General features: G+C 42.4%; 2 protein-coding genes across 3 annotated transcripts in view; one reads left to right on the forward strand and one right to left on the reverse strand.

The window, feature by feature from the left end:
* The window catches only part of SKIC3 (SKI3 subunit of superkiller complex), a 161,550-nt gene that overhangs the window by 741 nt on the left and 138,353 nt on the right, over positions 1-22,456 (forward strand). The window lies entirely within an intron of this gene.
* On the reverse strand, positions 20,391-22,367 carry GPR150 (G protein-coupled receptor 150). The gene has a single exon (XM_060635354.3). It carries the CDS (start codon positions 22,280-22,282, stop codon positions 20,978-20,980), a length of 1,305 nt encoding a protein of 434 aa, XP_060491337.2. The 5' UTR covers positions 22,283-22,367; the 3' UTR covers positions 20,391-20,977.

Here is a 22,456-nt window from a genome sequence, read left to right on the forward strand (position 1 = left end):
TTTATTTATGTTTCAATATATGAAATTTATTGTCAAATTGGTTTCCATACAACACCCAGTGCTCATCCCAAAAGATGCCCTCCTCAATACCCATCACCCACCCTCCCCTCCCTCCCACCCCCCATCAACCCTCAGTTTGTTCTCAGTTTTTAAGAGTCTCTTATGCTTTGGCTCTCTCCCACTCTAACCTCTTTTTTTTTTTATCCTTCCCCTCCCCCATGGGTTTCTGTTAAGTTTCTTAGGATCCACATAAGAGTGAAAACATATGTTATCTGTCTTTCTCTGTATGGCTTATTTCACTTAGCATCACACTCTCCAGTTCCATCCACGTTGCTACAAAGGGCCATATTTCGTTCTTTCGTTCTTTCTCATTGCCAAGTAGTACTCCATTGTGTATATAAACCACAATTTCTTTGTCCATTCATCAGTTGATGGACATTTAGGCTCTTTCCATAATTTGGCTATTGTTGAGCGTGCTGCTATAAACATTGGGGTACAAGTGCCCCTATGCATCAGTACTCCTGTATCCCTTGGGTAAATTCCTAGCAGTGCTATTGCTGGGTCATAGGGTAGGTCTATTTTTAATTTTCTGAGGAACCTCCACACTGTTTTCCAGAGTGGCTGCAGCAGTTTGCATTCCCACCAACAGTGCAAGAGGGTTCCCGTTTCTCCACATCCTCTCCAGCATCTATAGTCTCCTGATTTGTTCATTTTGGTCACTCTGACTGGCGTGAGGTGATGTCTGAGTGTGGTTTTGATTTGTATTTCCCTGATAAGGAGCGACGTTGAGCATCTTTTCATGTGCCTGTTGGCCATCCGGATGTCTTCTTTAGAGAAGTGTCTATTCATGTTTTCTGCCCATTTCTTCACTGGGTTCTTTGTTTTTCGGGTGTGGAGTTTGGTGAGCCCTTTATAGATTTTGGATACTAGCCCTCTGTCCGATATATCATTTGCAAATATCTTTTCCCATTCCGTTGGTTGCCTTTTAGTTTTGTTGGTTGTTTCCTTTGCTGTGCAGAAGCTTTTTATCTTCATGAGGTCCCAGTAGTTCATTTTTGCTTTTAATTCCCTTGCCTTTGGGGATGTGTCGAGTAAGAAACTGCTACAGCTGAGGTCAGAGAGGTCTTTTCCTGCTTTCTCCTCTAGGGTTTTGATGGTTTCCTGTCTCACATTCAGGTCCTTTATCCATTTTGAGTTTATTTTTGTGAATGGTGTGAGAAAGTGGTCTAGTTTCAACCTTCTGCATGTTGCTGTCCAGTTCTCCCAGCACCATTTGTTAAAGAGACTGTCTTTTTTCCATTGGATATTCTTTCCTGCTTTGTCAAAGATGAGATGGCCATACATTTGTGGGTCTAGTTCTGGAGTTTCTATTCTATTCCATTGGTCTATGTGTCTGTTTTTGTGCCAATACCATGCTGTCTTGATGATTACAGCTTTGTAGTAGAGGCTAAAGTCTGGGATTGTGATGCCTCCTGCTTTGGTCTTCTTCAAAATTACTTTGGCTATTCGGGGCCTTTTGTGTTTCCATATGAATTTTAGAATTGCTTGTTCTAGTTTTGAGAAGAATGCTGGTGCAATTTTGATTGGGATTGCATTGAATGTGTAGGTAGCTTTGGGTAGTATTGACATTTTGACAATATTTATTCTTCCAATCCATGAGCAGGGAATGTCTTTCCATTTCTTTATATCTTCTTCAATTACCTTCATAAGCTTTCTATAGTTTTCAGCATACAGATCTTTCACATCTTTGGTTAGATTTATTCCTAGGTATTTTATGCTTCTTGGTGCAATTGTGAATGGGATCAGTTTCTTTATTTGTCTTTCTGTGGCTTCATTGTTAGTGTATAAGAATGCAACTGGTTTCTGTACATTGATTTTGTATCCTGCAACTTTGCTGAATTCGTGTATCAGTTCTAGCAGACTTTTGGTGGAGTCTATCGGATTTTCCATGTATATTTCATGTCATCTGCAAAAAGCGAAAGCTTGACTTCATCTTTGCCAATTTTGATGCCTTTGATTTCCTTTCGTTGTCTGATTGCTGATGCTAGAACTTCCAGCACTATGTTAAACAACAGCGGTGAGAGTGGGCATCCCTGTCGTGTTTCTAATCTCAGGGAAAAAGCTCTCAGTTTTTCCCCCTTGAGGATGATGTTAGCTGTGGGCTTTTCCTAAATGGCTTTTATGATGTTTAAGTATGTTCCTTCTACCCCGACTTTCTCAAGGGTTTTTATTAAGAAAGGGTGCTGGATTTTGTCAAAGGCCTTTTCTGCATCGATTGAAAGGATCATATGGTTTTTATCTTTTCTTTTATTAATGTGATGTATCGTGTTGATTGATTTGTGAATGTTGAACCAGCCCTGCATCCCAGGAATGAATCCCACTTGATCATGGTGAATAATTCTTTTTATATGCCGTTGAATTCGATTTGTTAGTGTCTTATTGAGAATTTTTGCATCCATGTTCATCAGGGATATTGGCCTGTAGTTCTCTTTTTTTACTGGGTCTCTGGTTTAGGAATCAAAGTAATACTGGCTTCATAGAATGAACTCCCCTGGGAAGCCATCTGGTCCTGGACTCTTATTTGTTGGGAGATTTTTGATAACTGATTCAGTTTCTTTGCTGGTTATGGGTCTGTTCAAGTTTTCTATTTCCTCCTGATTGAGTTTTGGAAGAGTGTGGGTGTTTAGGAATTTGTCCATTTCTTCCAGGTTGTCCAATTTGTTGGCATATAATTTTTCATAGTATTCCCTGATAATTGTTTGTATCTCTGAGGGATTGGTTGTAATAATTCCATTTTCATTCATGATTTTATCTATTTGGGTCATCTCCCTTTTCTCTTTGAGAAGCCTGGCTAGAGGTTTGTCAATTTTGTTTATTTTTTCAAAAAACCACCTCTTGGTTTCATTGATCTGCTCTACAGTTTTTTTAGATTCTATATTGTTTATTTCTGCTCTGATCTTTATTATTTCTCTTCTTCTGCTGGGTTTAGGCTGCCTTTGCTGTTCTGCTTCTATTTCCTTTAGGTGTGCTGTTAGATTTTGTATTTGGGATTTTTGTTGTTTCTTGAGATAGGCCTGGATTGCAATGTATTTTCCTCTCAGGACTGCCTTCGCTGCGTCCCAAAGTGTTTGGATTGTTGTATTTTCATTTTCGTTTGTTTCCATATATTTTTTAATTTCTTCTCTAATTGCCTGGTTGACCCACTCATTCTTTAGTAGGGTGTTCTTTAACCTCCATGCTTTTGGAGGTTTTCCAGACTTTTTCCTGTGGTTGATTTCAAGCTTCATAGCATTGTGGTCTGAAAGTATGCATGGTATGATTTCAATTCTTGTATACTTATGAAGGGCTGTTTTGTGACCCAGTATATGATCTATCTTGGAGAATGTTCCATGTGCACTCGAGAAGAAAGTATATTCTGTTGCTTTGGGATGCAGAGTTCTAAATATATGTGTCAAGTCCATCTGATCCAATGTGTCATTCAGGGCCCTTGTTTCTTTATTGACCGTGTGTCTAGATGATCTATCCATTTCTGTAAGTGGAGTGTTAAAGTCCCCTGCAATGACCACATTCTTATCAATAAGGTTGCTTATGTTTATGAGTAATTGTTTTATATATTTGGGGGCTCCGGTATTCGGCGCATAGACATTTATAATTGTTAGCTCTTCCTGATGGATAGACCCTGTAATTATTATATAATGCCCTTCTTCATCTCTTGTTACAGCCTTTCATTTAAAGTCTAGTTTGTCTGATATAAGTATGGCTACCCCAGCTTTCTTTTGGCTTCCAGTAGCATGATAAATAGTTCTCCATCCCCTCACTCTCAATCTAAAGGTGTCCTCAGATCTAAAATGAGTCTCTTGTAGACAGCAAATAGATGGGTCTTGTTTTTTTATCCATTCTGATACCCTGTGTCTTTTGGTTGGCGCATTTAATCCATTTACATTCAGTGTTATTATAGAAAGATATGGGTTTAGAGTCATTATGATGTCTGTATGTTTTATGCTTTAGTGATGTCTCTGGTACTCTGTCTCACAGGATCCCCCTTAGGATCTCTTGTAGGGCTGGTTTAGTGGTGACAAATTCCTTCAGTTTTTGTTTGTTTGGGAAGACCTTTATCTCTCCTTCTATTCTAAATGACAGACTTGCTGGATAAAGGATTCTCGGCTGCATATTTTTTTCTGTTCAACACATTGAAGATCTCTTGCCAATCCTTTCTGGCCCTCTTCCGTGGGCCTCTCATCTGCGCTTGGCTCCAGAGACTCCGTTCTGCTAATCCTCTGGCGGTTTTCTGTGTTATTTAGGCAGGTGTAGGTGGAATCTAAGTGATCACCAGGACGCGCGGTGAGCCCAGCGTCCTCCTAAGCCGCCATCCTCATTCTTTCTCTCTGGCATGTTTTTTAAAGTGTCCCCGACAATCTTCTAATGCAGTGGTTCTTAACTTGGGCTGTACCTTAGAGTCACCTGGGAGTTTTAGACAGTCACGATGCCCGGACCAATGAAACCTGGGGTAGCAGGAGGGTTAACATATTTTTTCTAACTTCCCATGTGATTCCAGTGTGACCTCAAGGTTGAAAACCACAATCTATATTTAATGTCCTGAATACTGATCTCAGATCATAGAGTGTTCCAGTGGGTCTGAGGCAGTTGAAATCCAGTGCCTTGTTCGTCTTCCTCATCAATTTTTCTGTAAGCCTCAACATATAAAATATTGAGAAACCCAGCATAATGGATTTGCCTCCAATGCTAGTTTCTTCTGATTTCTATTCTGTTCAGTATAGTTTTAGGATGATAGTAATATTTTATGGGATAATTTCCCTTTTGACCATTTACTGCACTGATCCAAGCAAAAACTAATCATCTAGTTTTGATGAACTGCCTTACCAAAGTGAAAATATATTTGGATTTATTATAAGTTACATTATCTATTAGCCGTTCCAAATTATTTTATGGCACATGGAGGGTGTTAGCAGTCTTTAGCTTGTGTCATGAAAGGGCTGAATAAGATTTGCTGTTTCTAATGAAAAGTTCTTCTTTTTGCCTTGGCATAATCTGGGCATTAAAATAAGACGTATCTTAGATTCTTTGACCTTAAATCTGATTTTGAATAAATAGAAGACCTCAGTAGTTACACATGCATATGTACACAAGAGGGAGAGAAGCTTTCTTTTATTTCTGTATAAAGTATTAATGGGGTTAATCACGTAATAATATGAAATTCTTGGAAAACTTTAGTGTAAGTGTGGGGACACTTTCTACCTTCTCACTCCTTGGAGCCAATCTGCATCTTCCCCTATAACCTTCCTCCATTTGTTCTCTGATCTTTTCCTTTCCTGCTATTGACACCTAGTGGTAGCCCTGGCATGAGTTTTGTTACCTACCATGGAAAACTCCAGCTTTTCCTCTGTGAACTTGCTCACCAATATCTTGCTCTAAAAATAGTTTTTTGTTTTTTTTTAATGTTTATTTATTTTTGAAAGAGAGAGAGAGAGAGAGAGCGAGCATGTGTGTGAATGGCTGAGGGGTAGAGAGAGAAGGGGACAGAGGCTCTGAAGCAGGCCAATGTGGGGCTCAAACTCATGAACCAAGAAGAGATCATGACCTGAGCCGAAGTTGGATGTTTAAGTGACTGAGCCACCCAGGAGCCCTAAAAATAGTTTTAAATGTCTCTTCTCACCATTGTGAGCCCCTCTTCTTTCCTCATAGCATCAGGCTGTTTCTAGGCTGACTTTTCTAGGACTAAGCTCTTCCTCTCAGAGAAGTTCAAAAACTGCCTTCAATCCTAAACCATAATCTATTTTGTGAATAACGAAGACCTCAGTGTGCTGATAGTTTCACTACAGGGTGATTTGAGGAGTATCAACCAATCAGGATTTCTTACTCTTTCAAACCAGAAAAGGGTGATAACATTGCCCTTATGAGGCCATTGTGATTCAGATAAGAGAAAGGGTGGCTTCAAATACAATCTATCTGCTCATAACATAAGTGAGAGTTTGTTGTGGATACCTATGTGACAGTCCTACTTGTGGCAGATGTTCACCAAACATCCCATCCACTACCCCACATTTCCCACTCTGTTTACAGTTGGTTGAGGTCATGTGTCCCTTCTAGATTGAAGCATGGAAGAGTTCTTACTCCACCTCCCCAGTCTCTCTCTCTCTCTCTCTCTCTCTCTTTTTTTTTTTTTTTTATCACAACCACAGATATTATAGATGATGGACTTCTACTGACCTGGGTCCCTGAGTGACTATGTGACACAGAGACCAACCATCAACCCCCACTCACTACCTTCCACCAAGCCATGAAAGATACGTAACTTAAGTGAGAAATTAACTGTTGTGTTAAACCACTGAAATTCTAAGATTGTTTATGATTACACCAAAGCATAATTTAATTTGACGTCTCATAGCTATCGTCAGTTTTATGTGTTTGAGGTTGAAATATTAATTTTCTCCTGTAAACCTGTACTTCTTTTTTTCCTCCATCTCTATAAGTGACAACCCTGTTCATCCACATGCTTAAGGTAGAAACCTGGATGCCATACTCACATCTCCCCTTTTCTTCTCCTGTGCAGAAAAGAGTTAACATAGCTGACCAAAGATGGCTCTCCTTATAAAGCTCTGCTTGTAAGGTTGGCCCCTGGCTGACATCTGGGAACGTGGCTGATAAAATAGTTCTCTCTACTGAAATAAGATTTTCCCTAAATAGTAAGGATACCTCGCTGTGCCTCATCTGTTTGTACAAACAATATGGTTTATGCTGACCATGACCTGCTTTCCTTCTGGGAGTCAAGAACTTTGGTGCATGCTAGGCAGAAGTGCTTGCATGACCAGCCCTAATAAAAACCTTTGGGTGCTGAGCCTTTAACGAGCTTCCCTGGGCAAAAACATTGCACACCTGTTTTTGCATTATCGTTGCTGGCACAAGAGTCAGCTTTGTGTTATCCCTCCCCAGAGGGAGAGAACATAAGGAAGCCTTCACTTGGATTCTTCCATTTTCCACCTGTGTCCTTTTTCCTTATCATCCAGCTCTGTATCCTTACAATATCACTCTAGTAATCTTAGCATGAGAAGGACTATATAATGAGTTTCAGGAGTCCTTCTAGTGAGTGAATCCCCAAACACAATGTTGCCTTAGGACCCCTTGGGCTATCCCCCCATACCTAATCCAATTCTGAGTCTTGTCAATTCTACTTCCTAAAATGTACTTCAAATTACTTTTTTTTTAATTTGTTGCCACCATTCTGGAAGGTGCCATCATCTTTTATTTGTATTGGACATTAAGAGGACCCAATAGAAACCACCTTTTTTCCCTGCCTGAATTTGGAACCAACTCAGAGATATAGTAAGAGATCAAAGTGTAAATTTTAGTTAATGATAAAAATCTAGATTGGGATAGCTTAGATGTGCAGTCAAATAGATTAACATCACCTGCACTAAATTTATGTGCCCAAATTGCTGCCCTCTACCTTCGAGCTATCCATCTTGAGAGGATGGACCACATTGTACTCTCTTTAGGCACACAGATTTGTAGAAAGGAGAAGGGAAGGACTGAACTGAGTATACAGAAGAAGGGAGTGAAGGTTGTAGATTTTAAAGATTTCTTGTTCACTCTGAATTTTATCTTCCAAGTGGAACTCCAAGTCTTGGGCATCCAGCAAATGATACACATGCTGACCCTAACTCTAAGTAGGCAGTAGAGAAGGGAGTGTGGTCAGTGAACACCAGGTTGTCTGCAGTGAGCCTCAAGCAAAACACTCGCCATTAGTAGTACCAAGCCAGGCTAAGCAAATAGGCACAGGCCAAAGGGCCTTCAGTGATGTGAGCTTCAGAGTGTAGGTTGCCGCTCCTTGACCTTGAAGCATGTTTACAACATCTTCATTCCACTCCATTCATTCTCAGTAAAGGTAGGAAGGCCAAAAAGACCTCAGAAAGCAGGCATAGCTAAGGCAAGGATTAAATTGCAGAAAAAATGCCTTTTGGTACATTGACCTTTCAGACGGTACTGCTTAGAATATTTGCTGCAATTAGAGATAGTGAAGTTAATGAAACATAACTTCAGGTCCCCTCACACGTGTGGGCCCTTTCCAAGGTCCTGAGCAACCCTAGTAACGTGTTCATATGGTCATCCTTTATATCCTTTTAATATAATTTGGAAGCACTCAAAATTACAGAAAAGTAGTACAGGGAACTCTATCCCAACAGCCATTTAAGAGTATGTTGCCAATCTGATGCCACATCAGCCCTTCATGCTCTAGTATGTATTTCCTGCAAGCAAGGACATTCTTCTACGTAACCACCATACAACCCTCAAAATCAGGAATTTAACACTGACATGTTTCTACCATCTAATCCTCAAATCCAGTTCAGAATCAAGTTACATTTAGTTGTGATGTATGTTTAGCTTCCTTGTGTGGGACAGTTTCTCAGTCCTTCACCAACATTCATGACATTCACGTTTAAAGATTATGGCCGTATATTTTATAGAATGTTCCCTAACTGAGGTTTGTCTGACACTTCTCTATGATGAGATTCAGATTGTGCATCTTTGGCAGGGACTTCACATAGATGGGGGCCGGAGCCCCTGTACGGCTGTACTTCTGTTCCCTTCTCACTCAGCTTGAGCCAACTCACTACGCTACCATGTTGTCATCTACCCCACCGGGGCTCTGTCACTTCTCTCTAAGCCACTGCATGTCCTGCCAGTCCCCTAGCCAGCATAGATGTCTATCTACCCTGCTCTGTCCTTTCCTGCTGGCTTTAGGACTGAATTGTTCATGAAGGAAAGAGAAGAAAGAAAGGAATAATTGTCATATGTTTTTGTAAAAATGTGCAAAAGTAAGACAATTTAACTTCAGTGGATTAAGGCCATTGTCTCTTTTCCTTCTGTCACACAAGCATTTTGGGAATTTGGCTAAGAGGCATTTGAATTGGAAATGCATTTAGTTTGTGTTTGGTGGGGTATATTTATATGGTTTGCAGCCAGTTGTGGTATATAGCTAAGTTTCTGCTGGCTGTCCCAGTGTAAAAACAACCTCCAAATATATTCCCAGTGCCCATTGTGATGGCTATCCTTATATGCTAGATGCAGGCTACGGTTCTATCAAAATGTGAGTATGGGCTCTGGTGTCTGGAACAGGGAATATGAAAGTCCTGGAGGAGAAATAAGATTTGAACAGGTAGAGCTAGAAACTATTCTATGGAAATTTTTATCTTATCATTACATTTTTGGTAAAATGGTAAGCCCAGGATTCTGTTCTCATAGATAGTACACATGAGAGATGCTCAATAATACAACATTAAAAACTACAAATTCATATATCTTTCTTGATGGGAAGCATATGACATAGAATTTATCATGATTCCCATAAATACACAAACCTGTACCAGGATTACCGTTTGTTTTATGCTTTCTGTCAATTAAAAAAAAAAAAAGATTGTGCTATAAGAAAGATCGAGTTATCGTTCTATTCTCTTTATGTAAAATGTTTTAAAATTGTTGTCATGTGAACAAATGAGTAAAGAGTAGGGAGCCAAAACTTGTAGGCAGAAAGTATGATAGTGGTGTGTGTAGCAATTAATTAATAAATGTCTGCTATTCTGTTAGGTTTTTAGTATTTGTGTTTTTTTGTGATTATTTGCCCATTCTGAATATTCACTTTAATACCTAATTATTTATTTATTATTTTGTATTCTTTTTCTTAAAGAGAGCCTCCCCCTCCCACCCATTGTGACCTAGATCTACCCTGAGCTACATTTAAACTGCAAGGCGGCTGAGCTCTGTGCCCGCTACAGAGCGCTAATGAGTATCTAACTGGAAATTGTCCATGACAGCGTGGGCAGGCGGCACTGCCTGGGCTGCTCCAAGTTCCATTTGCATTCTGGTCCAGAAAGAGAAGCATGGTAGAACTAGCCTTGGATTCATGTAGATGTCACATGCTCAGAGTCATTCCACACCATCTCTTTCAGTCCAGATGGTGCTGGAGAAAGCATACCTAGAGGCAGATTGCTTAGCCAAAGTCGCTGAAAACAGGCACTGAGGCACAGGAGTGAAAATACATGCTCCAAGAGAGCTCCATGGCACGACATAGAGGCCCTGTTCCATGAAGTAGGAGGATTCAGAATGGAAATGGCAATGAAGAGATTTTTAATTTGTAAGAAGAGAAAGACTCCTGGAGACTGGGACCTCCATCTCTGCAAATTTCTAAACTTGTGAGAAGGTGGATTCACTTGCTTCTTTTTTATTTTATTTTATTTTTTATTTTTTAAAATTTACATCCAAATTAGTTAGCATTTAGTGAAACAATGATTTCAGGAGTAGATTCCTTAGTGCCCCTTACCCATTTAGCCCATCCCCCCTCCCACAACCCCTCCAGCAACCCTCAGTTTGTTCTCCATATTTATTAGTCTCCTCTGTTTTGTCCCCCTCCCTGTTTTTATATTATTTTTGTTTCCCTTCTCTTATCTTCATCTTTTTTGCCTCCTAAAGTCCTCATATGAGTGAAGTCATATGATTTTTGTCTTTCTCTGACTGGCTGATTTCACTTAGCATAATACTCTCCAGTTCCATCCACACAGTTGCAAATGGCAAGATTTCATTCTTTTTGATTGCCAAGTAATACTCCATTGTGTGTGTGTGTGTGTGTGTGTGTGTGTGTGTGTGTGTGTGTGTGTATGTATATATATATATATATATATATATATATATATATATACCACTTCTTCTTTATCCATTAATCCATCAATGGACATTTGGGCTCTTTGCATACTTTGGCTATTGTTGATAGTGCTGCTCTAAACATGGGGGTGCATGTGTCCCTTCGAAACAGCACACCTGTATCCCTTGGATAAATGCCTAGTAGTGCAATTGCTGGGTCGTAGGGTAGTTCTATTTTCAGTTTTTTGAGGAACCTCCATACTGTTTTCTAGAGTGGCTGCACCAGTTTGCATTCCCACCAGCAGTGCAAAAGAGATCCTCTTTTTCCGCATCCTCGCCAACATCTGTTGTTGCCTGCGTTGTTAATGTTAGCCATTCTGACAGGTGTAAGGTGGTATCTCATTGTGGTTTTATTTGTGTTTCCCTGATGATGAGTCATGTTGAGCATTTTTTCATGTGTCAGCTGGCCATCTGGATGTCTTCCTTGGAGAAGTGTCTATTCATGTCTTTAGCCCATTTCTTCACTGGATTATTTGTTTTTTGGGGTTTAGTTTGATAAGTTCTTTATAGATTTTGGATACTAACCCTTTATCTGACTAACCCTTTATCATTTGCAAATATCTTCTCCCATTCTGTCGGTTGCCTTTTAGTTTTGCTGATTGTTTCCTTCGCTGTGCAGAAGCTTTTTATTTTGATGAGGTCCCAGTAGTTCATTTTTACACTTGCTTCTGTCTTAGGCAAATGCATAGATGGATCTTCTCCCCACCCCCAGGGTTAACATGATGCCAAAGTAACCTTTTATGAGAAGATGTCTCCCGATTGTTATAGATTTGGACCTGCATCCACCAACTGACAGCCATCCTGGGTAGCCGAGACTAGGGTGTTTCTTATCTCATATCCTAAACCTATTCTAAAGAGTCTTTGGTGATACCAAGTACTGGGTTCTGGGAGTACAGTTTTGCTTGGCCATTGTTCCAGGAGTGGGGAGTGGGTTGTTTCCTAACTTAAGTAGATAGATGAGGAACCAGTACTACAATACAGTTCTGCTTCCTCTTAGCACTTTGAACTCTTTAAAAGAGTGAGGCTCATCATGAAATGAGAACTGATCAAGAGAACCTGAGAGGTCCTAAAGGACTACTCTGTTTCAAGGAGAGCAGTCTGCAGCTACCTCTACTGAAGGAAGGATTCACAAATCCTCATGCTTCAGGGAACTTGCCAGCAGAGGCTATGTGGAATAGGCAATCAAGGAGGTCTTTAAGTTTTTCAGATGAGATAGGAAATTTTGCTTTTTGAACCACAGTTCTTTGGATTTTGTTATCTTTGGGCTTTAACCTGCAAGAGGATTTAAACTCTGAACCTCAGCTTCTCCCCTAGACATTGGTTTAGAACTCAAATAAGGAGAATGTTTGTTTTGTTTTTATTTTTTGTTTTGTCTTTAATTTGGCCCCTCCAACCCCAACAGTGGAGGTAGTCCAGCAGTGCTGGTCTAATTGAAGTCCCTTCATGTAAGGCCAAAGGGTAAGGGCTGTGCGGTCCCCTCTAACACTCTGCTGAGCCTGATATTTCTGGCATGTGTGTGTTGCACTAAAGGTGGCTCTATCTAGTGTCAAAATCCCCATATCCCTTGTGAGCAGCATTTTAAGTCTTGAACATAGTGTCTGACTTCTCCCCATCTTGTTACAGAATTGATTAGGTTCATGCAAAATGCTGCCAGGGATGATTCCCCAGTATTCCTTACCTCTGCTCCACCTCAGGTATCCCTTGTGGCACTGTTCTGACACTGCTGTTGATGCTTCTGGTCTAGTTCCCTCAGGTCTTAGGCAGCAAGAATACCTCTGCCACATGCTCTTCAAAACACTGCCTTATTTCAAATCTGGAATATTCCAGGCTTTCCAAAGTGAAATATATCTTCAATGCTTCCATCCCCTCAGCTGTGCCCCTGTTCCTTCTAGGGAAGCTTGGGTGAGTTTCTAACAGGTTAATTTGCTTCTTAGGTCGGTCTCTTTATCTGCCATATGCACTGCTTGCCAAAACTGAGTGCCTTCTTTCCTTCCTTTTACTTTCTCCTTGCTTTCTAGCCTAGATTCCACCCCCCCCTTCCCCCCCCGGATCTTCCCATAAGAAGCACTGTACAAAAACAAATGTTCTGGATGCCAAGAGAAGATAACCTTCCATCAGATCAACATCTAAGCCAGACCTGTGCTTGCTCTGGTATTGTCCAACCTGGCTCTACTTTAGCATGTGTCATCGTGGTTGTGCCTTTTCTAGGGCCCTTACTCAACACATTTCTGTTGCCCACTCCCTCGAGTTGTAGGCCTTACCAATATCCACAAGTGCAATAACTGTATCACTTCTGATACACTTCCCATGGTTCTACATAGAACCATGTAGAGGTCAGGCCAGAAAGTCCATATGTGACTGCTGGAAGCCCTGTGTGTGTGTGTGTGTGTGTGTGTGTGTGTGTGTTGATGGTGGGGACAATTCCCAAAGAAAGGGTTATTGTGAAGAGGGCAGAGGTTCCTAAAAGGTGTTCACTTAGAGGGTCATTTTGCACTAAGCATATTGAAGCCTCTGACAGGTACTGCTTTAACAAACCTGGTTTTGAAGAGAGGAATCAGATAGAAGATATCTCTAAGGCAATACTCAGAAAAATGCAGAATGTGGGATATTCTGCAAGACAACTGACTTGGTCTTCTCAAAAAACAGTAGTTTTTTTTTAAAAAGATCATGGAAGCTGTTTTAGAATGGAGGGGACTAAAGAGACATAACAATCAGAGACAATGTATATACTGTAATTAGATTTTGGTTCAAAAGTAAAAAATCTATTCAAGTTATGTTGAGAAAATTTGAATATGGACGGAGTATTAGATGATCTCAGGGAATTGTTAATTTCCTTAAGTGTGGTATTGCTCTTGTGGTTATGCAAGAATGTCTTAGGAGATGTATGCTCAAGTATTCAGAGATGAAGTGTAATGATATCATGTTTGCAGCTAGTTTTCAAGTTATTCAAAAACAACAATATATACTGATGTATAAAAGCAAAGATGGCAAAACGTTAGCAACTGTTGAATCTCGGTGAATATGTGGGTGTTCTTTTGTATACTTCAACTTTTCTGAGTATTTTATAATAATAAAAAACTAAAAAGAAAGACCTATTTAACCTAGTGTTCTAAACATTTAACTCTGAAACTCTTTTTTCCCTGATGATATATTAATATGGAAGCATCTGTTGCTTCACAAAATATACTCTGGAACTTGTTGGCCTAGGTCAGGCTTTCAATGGCTACATTTAAAAAATATTCAGTAATGATAAATGCTCAGTGAAGAATACAGATCTTTTTTAAAAAATTCAGAATGCACTTAAAAAATTCCATCTGGGGGTACCTGAGTGGCTCAGTCAGTTAAGCGCCCAACTCTTCACTTCATCTTAGCCAAAAGGCTGAGAAGCGATAAGCGCCCAACTCTTGATCTCAGTTCAGGTCATGATCTCACTGTTCCTGAGATCAAGCCCCGTGTTGGGCTCTGTGCTGACAGTGTGGAGCCTGCTTGGGATTCTCTCCCTCCCTCTCTCTCTCTGCCCTTCCCCTGCACACACACACTCTGTCTGTCTCTCAAAATAAATAAATAAACTTAAAAACAAACAAACAAACCATGAAACTCCATCCAGCTAGCTGAAGAAACGTTTGCTACCTGTTTGCTACATCGTCTACAATGGGGCAGTTCTCATACTCTGTTAACACAGTGGTGTGACTGGCCGGAGGAAGGGAAGTTCACAGCTTGCATAGGCATTCTTGAATGTCTAGAATTGCACTGTCCAAATCCTTGTAGTATAACCTCATGGTTGATGATCCAGGCTAAATTTTCAATCATCTGTATCCTTCTGTGCTTAAAGAATTAGCTTAAATAATAGATAGCTTAGAGCACTTTCAGGAATAGAGAGAAACAAAAATTTGCATGCATAATTGACAGTTCCTATCTGGGATGAAGTTTTAAGGAAACCCAATAGCTTCTTGTGATACTTCATTTTATGTATCAAGTTGAGCCATGGAGTGCCCAGATATTTGGTTAAACATTATTTTGGGGTATATCTGAGGGTGTTTCTGGATGAGATTAGCATTTGAATTGGTAGAATGAGTAAAGCAAATTGCCTTCCCCTGATTTGGCTGGTCATCATCTAATCAACTGAAGGCTTCAATAGAACAAAAGAAGACAGAGGGAGAATTCACTCTGTTTGCCTGTTTGTGCTGGGATATTGGTCTCCTGTTCTCCAACTGGAACTTTATCACCTGATCTCCTGGGTCTCCAGAATGTAGATAGCAGATCGTGGGGCTTCTTAGCCTCTATAATTGCTTGAGCCAGTTCCTTATAATAAATATGTGTGTACACACACACTGTTGTTTTTGTTTCTTTGGAGAACCCTGACAAATACATTCCTTATTTCCATTTGGATGACTTTAGAGAAAACAACAACTCAAACTTATTAAACAATGAGGAAATTTACTATTTCACATAGGACAGTCAGATTGGATGGTTTAAACTTTGCTTATTTCAGCTGCTCAACTACATAATCAAAGACTTGAGTTTTTTTACCTTTCCACTCTTTGAGCCACAGATGTTGGCCTTCTCTTAACATTATCTCCCCTTTGTGGGTTACAAGATGGCTATAGAAGCTTTAGGTCACATGTACAAGCTACACCCTCCAGAGGAAGGTAAAGAATGGCCTCTACTGATATCTCCTATTTAAGGTTACAAAACCTTTGCCAGAAGCCCTTACTTCTAGTTTCATTGTCCAGAACCAATCAACCAATCAATCCCAGGCATAATGGGATTATCATGGTTGATTTACGTATCTCCCAGAACAGGGGCAGGGAGGGTAAGGGTAAGGTTATCTTCCTTGATGGCTGGTATGGCAGCTGTGAAATATGACAAAGTCTTTGACACTTCTTCCATTAGAAGGTGGGGTTTATGTCTTTGAATCTGGGCAGGTTTGTGACTGCTTCAGCCAGTTGAGTACAGAGGAATCCATGTGACTTGTGCCACAAGACCACACAAAGCCATGTGGCTTCTGCCTTGCCCATTAAAACATTTGCCCTTGGAACCTTGAGCTGCCTTAGGAGAAGTTTGACTGCTCTAAGGCTGCCATACAGTAAGAAAGCCAAAGCCACATGGAGGGCCAAGTTTAGGCACTCTGATCAATAGTTCTTGATGAGCCCGGCTTTTGAATATTCCAGCCAAGGCAGCAGACATAGGAGTAGAGAAGCTCCCAGATGATTGTGGACCCCAGTCATTTGAGTCTCCCGCTAAGGCTCCAGGTCATGGAAGAGACACAAGCCAGCCCTCCTATACTCTATCGAAATCCTGACCCACAAAATTCATAAGCATAATTAGATGGTTGTTATTTTATACCACAAAATTTGGGATAGTTTGTTGCATAACAATAGGTAATTAGAACATGTTAATTTTGAGCAAAATTTGGATTCTTTTAGTAAGGCAAGAGAATAATCAGTGTAATTGCAGGCAACCACGGAGCCTGCTCCTTTTTTGATACCTGCTCTTCTACTGATGTCCATGGATATCAGGTTTCTCTAACATACTCAACTTTTAGCTTTTTTAGAAAACAAAAAGTGTTCCCTAAGGCTAAATGACTTCCTTTGGGGCAAATAAAGGACATCCTACAGGCATGATTTGGCTTGGAATTCTTGGACCCAGGGTCCCTCCTCAAGCTTCTTAAGAGTTTCACATTCTAGACTTGGTCTAGATGCTACCATCGTTGCATTAATCTTCCATAGATTGATTCCCCAGGATCCCCTGCTTCCCTTCATGTAATATTACTGGACTTTATCCCTCACTGCCCAGTGTTAGAAAATAATACTATCATATATTGAGTACTAGGGTGAATCTGAAGGCTGACAGGATTCCCCACCCCCACCAATCAAGTATTTTACATACATTAATCCTATGAAGTAGATAACATAAACCCCATTTTTAAAAAAAATTTTTTTAATGTTTATTTATTTTTGAGACAGAGAGAGACACAGCATGAGCAGGGAAGGGGCAGAGAGAGAGGGAGACACAGAATGTGAAGCAGGCTCCAGGCTCTGAGCTGTCAGCACAGAGCCCGACGTGGGGCTCGAACTCACGAACTGTGAGATCATGCCCTGAGCCGAAGTCGGACGCTTAACCGACTGAGCCACCCAGGCGCCCCTAAACCCCATTTTTATTGATAAGAAAACCAAGACTCAGAAAGATTCAGCAAACAGCCTAAAGTCACACAGCTACTAAGTGGTAGAGATGAAATTCAAGTCTAGGTCTGTAAGCTCTACAGACTACTCTTTTCTTCATTATACTGCCTCACAACTCAGCAAATTTAATTAGACTTCATTTTCTTTATAATATCTTTCCTTTGATCAATCAGAACATTTTAGGAATAAGAGGGAAGCTCCTCCAATTTTCTACTTTCTTTTGTGTTTCCTAGGAAGTGGCTTAGAAAAAAATCCACCTCCTCTTCCACAAATGAGCTAGACTCTTCTATTTTTAGTAAATGAGTTATAGCTAGTCACTAATTGTAGTTTTAGTTACACTTCTGGCTGTTTTCTTCATACTCTCTGCTTCAAATTATGTAATAGGTCATATTTACTTATTTTAGCTGTATGTTACCATGTGGCTATTTTTTTTTTTTTTTAATATAGAATTCTTTGTATTTAAGCTTTAAAGTTCAGGTGCTGACATTTATATTGTCATCTATATGAATAGTGCCTCCTGGAGTCCTGCAGTCTAGGCCTGTGTGTGGCAGCTTAGTTAAAATCAAATTCCAAGGGGAACTGTGTGAGGGAAGTGGGCGAGATGTAATTTGATTCCTCCCAAACTCCAGTTTAATTTCTCCTCTGGTCATATCTTATTTGAGTGATACCTAGAAAAGAGATCAAGTCAGGGTCAACCATTCATTTACCTTTGCTGTGAAGTTTGAATGGTATGTCCCACTCAACTGAGAGTGTAATTTTAGAATAACCCTTGGGGCTTCCTCTATGGGGACAGAACTCAATCTCTGAGTTGTCTATAGCAATGCAGCTTCCTGGGATTGATGCTGATCATTCTGAGGGAATGCTTCAAATTTCTTAATCTACAAATGCCACTAGAGATGGGAACTAAATCACCTCGATCTACCTTCAAGTGTCAGATTTAATTAAGGTTAGAGAAAGCTCCTTAGCCATAGAAGTATTTCAGTATGAATTGGGCTTAACCAAATCTTCCACAAAATCTAGGGAAAGTACAGTTTAATTTCAAATTAACTACATGAATATGTATTCTGTATTTGTTTTTAATGTTTCATTTATTTTTGATAGAGAGACAGAGCATAAGTGGGAGAGGAGCAGAGAGAGAGGGAGACACAGAATCCAAAGCAGGCTCCAGGCTCTGAGCTGTCAGCACAGAGCCCCACGCGGGGCTTGAACTCACAGACCACAAGATCATGACCTGAGCCGAAGTCAGATGCTCAACCGACTGAGCCACCCAGGCGCCCCTGTATTCTGTATTTTTGACCTAGAGGGAGATTTCTCATAATTTCTAGATGGCACAGATTAAAATTTCTAATAGATTATAAAACTCATCTCTTTAGCAGTTTGGCAATTATATAAAAGTTTAGTCTTGTCCTCATACACATTTCCCCTTCATTTTTCTTCTTAAAAGAAAAAAAAAATGGAAGTCTCATTTTTTTCACCCCTTTCCTGTGCAGCTTATATCTTCAGCTCCAGGTCTAAACCATTATGGTGGCCCCATTTCTCTTGCAATGGTCTAGATATGGATATATGATATAGTTCTGGCCAATGAGCCATGCAGGAACATCTGCTTGGGACTTCTGAGAAATGTTTCTTCATTCCTATAGAGTGAAGAAAAAAAAAAAAAAAAAAACGAGAAATTCTTCTTTTTCTGGATATTGACACATTTGAGTGTGATGCCTGGAACCGTAGCAGTCATTCTGTGACTTCAAGGGATATCAACCTTAATGTCAAGTCCACCAGCTCAGGATGGCAGAATAGAAAACTGAAAAGGAGCTAGGTCTTTGATTGTGAAGTTATGAAGCTACTCAACTAACCACCTTTGGAGCAGCCCTACCACTGGACTTATGCAAGAGAGCAGATTTAAACCAGCTGAATTCATTTTTCTGTTAGGGTGCTCTCAAATTACAGATGACAGAAAAGGTGACTTAGCTGGCTTAAATTATCTCAGTTGCAAGCATTCAAAGTGACACAACATACCAGGTCATATTTTGAGGTCTCTCTGAGCTTCTGTCTGATCCCTCCCTTTACGCATTCCCCCCTTCCCATTACTTGGTCCTTCATACCATCATTGGAATGACGGCTTCAGTCTCCTGAGGTTGTCAGATGTTCTTTTTCATGGTGACGTGACACCATGACTGGGGCCCTTGTTAAAACATATGTGATACTGTGTGGTAATTTTCAGATTGTCTCCTACATACGATTATAGGATCTTTGAGGGAAAAGATGTGTGTTATTCATCTTAGCATGTTCAACCCCTAAAACATTGCTTGGCACAAAATAAGGAATTGATGTTTATTAATGAAGAAAAATAATGATGATGAATAAAAATGTCATGAAGACCACTGTGTTCTCTCTTTGACTGACTTATTCCCGGTATATTACACCCCATGGTATCCTAAGCAGGGTGGGGATGATTAAAAAGATGAAGAAAACCTGTAACTCTAACATTTTTTGACAAAACTTTGGAGGAAGGTAAATCAAGCTTAATGAAGATTTTTGTAAATCTTGTATACATTCTATCTTTGCCTGACTCATATTATGAGTCATTCAACATATATGTGTTGAGTGCCTAGTACACATTAAGCATTGTTTAAGTGTTGGGGATACATATGGGGTGCCTGGGTGGCTCAGTCGGTTAAGCGTCCGACTTCGGCTCAGGGCATGATCTAGCAGTTTGTGGGTTCGAGCCCCGCGTCGGACTATGTGCTGACAGCTCAGAGCCTGGAGCCTGCTTCGGATTCTGTGTCTCCCTCTCTCTCTGTTCCTCCCCTGCTCACGCTCTGTCTCTCTCTCTCTCAAAAATAAAGATTTAAAAAATTTTTTTTTTTTTAAAAAAGAGTTTGGGATACATAGGCGAAGTAAACAAAGAAAGCCCTCAGAGAGCATTGGCCGTACAAGTGAACTCCAGCAATCATTTCCCCTTTCTGCATTTTAGTTTGACATTTGTGCTTAAACAGGAAACACTATCATGGAAAGCATGCTGATTCTCAGATGAAAGGCAATGGTAAACACATGGATATATTGTTGATAAGTGCTGCCACTTCTCTCTAGGACCAAGGACAGTTAAAAGGAGAAGGTCATCAATTAAATCTGCTTCTTTACCTTGTTCTTAGCAGCCCACACCAATAGGCATTGCCTTCATTTTTTTAAAGGTAGTTTTCTGCGTACATGCAACATTGGGTGGTTGCAGCGCCATCCGGGACAGTGAGCCCCGCCCATATGCACCACCTTGGTGTTTCCCTTCGCTAGTTTGCTGGGGACTCTGCTGAGAGGCTACACCCGAGCACAGCGTCTCAGCTGTAGAGGCTCGTGTGGGTAATGGCACAATTTCCTACAGAAACTGGGCAAATTTGAAAGAGGGGAAAAGGGAATCGTTTTTGTGTCCCTCCAAAACCCCAGCTTCTATTGAAGGGAAGACTGGAAATAAGTGCCTCACTGCTTTTCTTCTGTGAAAACGCATTAACATGTAACAAAAAGTACTAATTGCTCTGTGGGAAATGTTTTTATTTTACAAATACTCTGTGGCTCTGAAGTGACAGCACGATTATAGTTCTGACAGTATCGCTGGTACAATTTCCAGGCTCCTCAGGGAGAGCAATGTGGGGATTTTCCTCCTGGAAGCCAAGGCAAATTCTCTGGTCTGGAAGGTACACTTGATTTAAACACGATTCAAAATAAGTAAAAACAGATGATAACACAGCAAATAATGAAAGCTTGGCAATTTAGCTAAAACAAATTATCTTATCCAGAACACTATGGGAGCGTCAAAGAGAAATGCAAAAATAACTCTGTGTATCTTTGACTGTTCTTACAATTTCCAGTGGCTCAAACTCTCATCTCCAAACTGGGAAATGTGAGAGGAACTGAAAGGGAGAGAAGAAACTGGAAAAGTGTAGGGAAATGTAAACATTAGAGTGTAGGAAGGGGACAGCTTCAGGGTCAATCTGAGACTCTCCTGCCCGTTGTGATCTGGATAGACCCGGGCCCGCCGCGTGTTCCGTAGAGGCCGTGCGGCGGCGACGGTGACCAGAGTGGCCATCAAGCAGCTAGAAAGCGCTTTCGCAGGAGCAGGGCAGCGGCCGGGGGCGAGGCGGAGGTGGGCGCCAGCAGCCCTCTACTGGCTGCTCGCGTCTAGCGTGGTGATAATGGGGGTGGGGCCAGCGGTGGCGGTGAAGCGCTTGGTGGCCCCCCGTCCCCTCATCGTCCTCCGCTGTTCCCTCCCACGAACAGCAGACTGCGCCCAGGCGCCTCCGCAGCCGCCGCAGGAGCCGGCAGTCGCCTGCCTGGAAGAAGAGGTAAACGAAGGGATCGAGAGCGCTGTTGGCCACTCCCACGAGGTGCAGCGCGGCCGCCACTTCCTCGGCCTCCCAGTCTCCCACCTGTCCCGACGACCACACGGCCGCCAGCCGGGCAGCGAAGTAGGGAAGCTCGCAGCTCACGAACAGCAGCGCCAGCGCCAGGCTCATCTTCAGACTCTGTACCTTAGCGCGTGGCAGCGCGCTGGGCGCAGGGGCTCGGCCGGGACTCGCCCACCAGGGCGCTGAAGGCGGCGGGGCCTGGGGCGGGCGCTGCCACCAGGCGCAAAGCAGGCGACTGCAAGCTACGCCCATGACCGCGACCGGCGCCACGAAGCCCGCGACGGCCTCGTAAAGCGCATAGACCTGCAGGTGCCAGCGCGGCAGAGGCGCGAAGATGTCACGGCAGCGACGCTCCCCGGGCCAAGCGCGGGGGGCCGAGGGCGCGGCGGGTGGCGGCGAGGGGGCGCCCCCGCGCACCACGAAGGCGGGGGGCAGCGCCAGCAGCAGCGCCAGCAGCCAGCCCAGGGCGGCGAGGGCGCGCGCTGGCAGCGGCGGGCCCTGCGGCCGGCGCACGGTGCGCTGGCGTTCGAGGGCAATGAGTACCACGAGGTGGGCCGAGGCGCCTCGGCCGGACGCCTGCAGCAGCTGCACGAAGCGGCACGACAGGTCTCCCGCCGCCCGGCGCGGCTCGCCCAGCAGCTCCCAGGCCAGCTGCGACAGCGCGGTGCCTCCGCACGCGTACAGGTCAGCGAGGGCCAGCTGCACGAGCAGGAAGTCCATCTTGCGACGCTTGGGGCCGGCCCACGGCCCGGCACCCCCGCACAGGCGACACAGCACAGTGCTGTTGCCGGCCACCGCCACCACCAAGATGACCCCCAGGAAGACCAGGCGGACGCGGCGGCCGGGCGGTTCGGGAGGCGGCGGAGGCGGCGGCGGCGGCCCCGGGGCCGGGGCTCCCTGTTCCGAAGTGAAGTTGAGACCCCAGCCGGGAGAGACGGGTACGGAGACGTTGGGCGCCAGCGAGAAAGTTGAGGGGCTGAAGGGATCCTCCATCCTTAGCCTGGGGGGAGCGGAGGTAGCAAGCGAGGGAAACCCAGGTGGAGGCGAGGCTGCGAGGGGCGCTCAAAGTTTGTTGAAAACGCACACGCAACAGAGAGGGAAATGGATTCGGGTAGACTCGCGCTTAGTTGTTTTTATAGGTTGTCCTCGTCATTTGTCACTCAAATG

Source organism: Panthera onca, chromosome A1 (assembly GCF_046562875.1).
Source record: "Panthera onca isolate mPanOnc1 chromosome A1, mPanOnc1 haplotype 2, whole genome shotgun sequence".
In the NCBI taxonomy this organism is placed as follows: Eukaryota; Metazoa; Chordata; class Mammalia; order Carnivora; family Felidae; genus Panthera; species Panthera onca.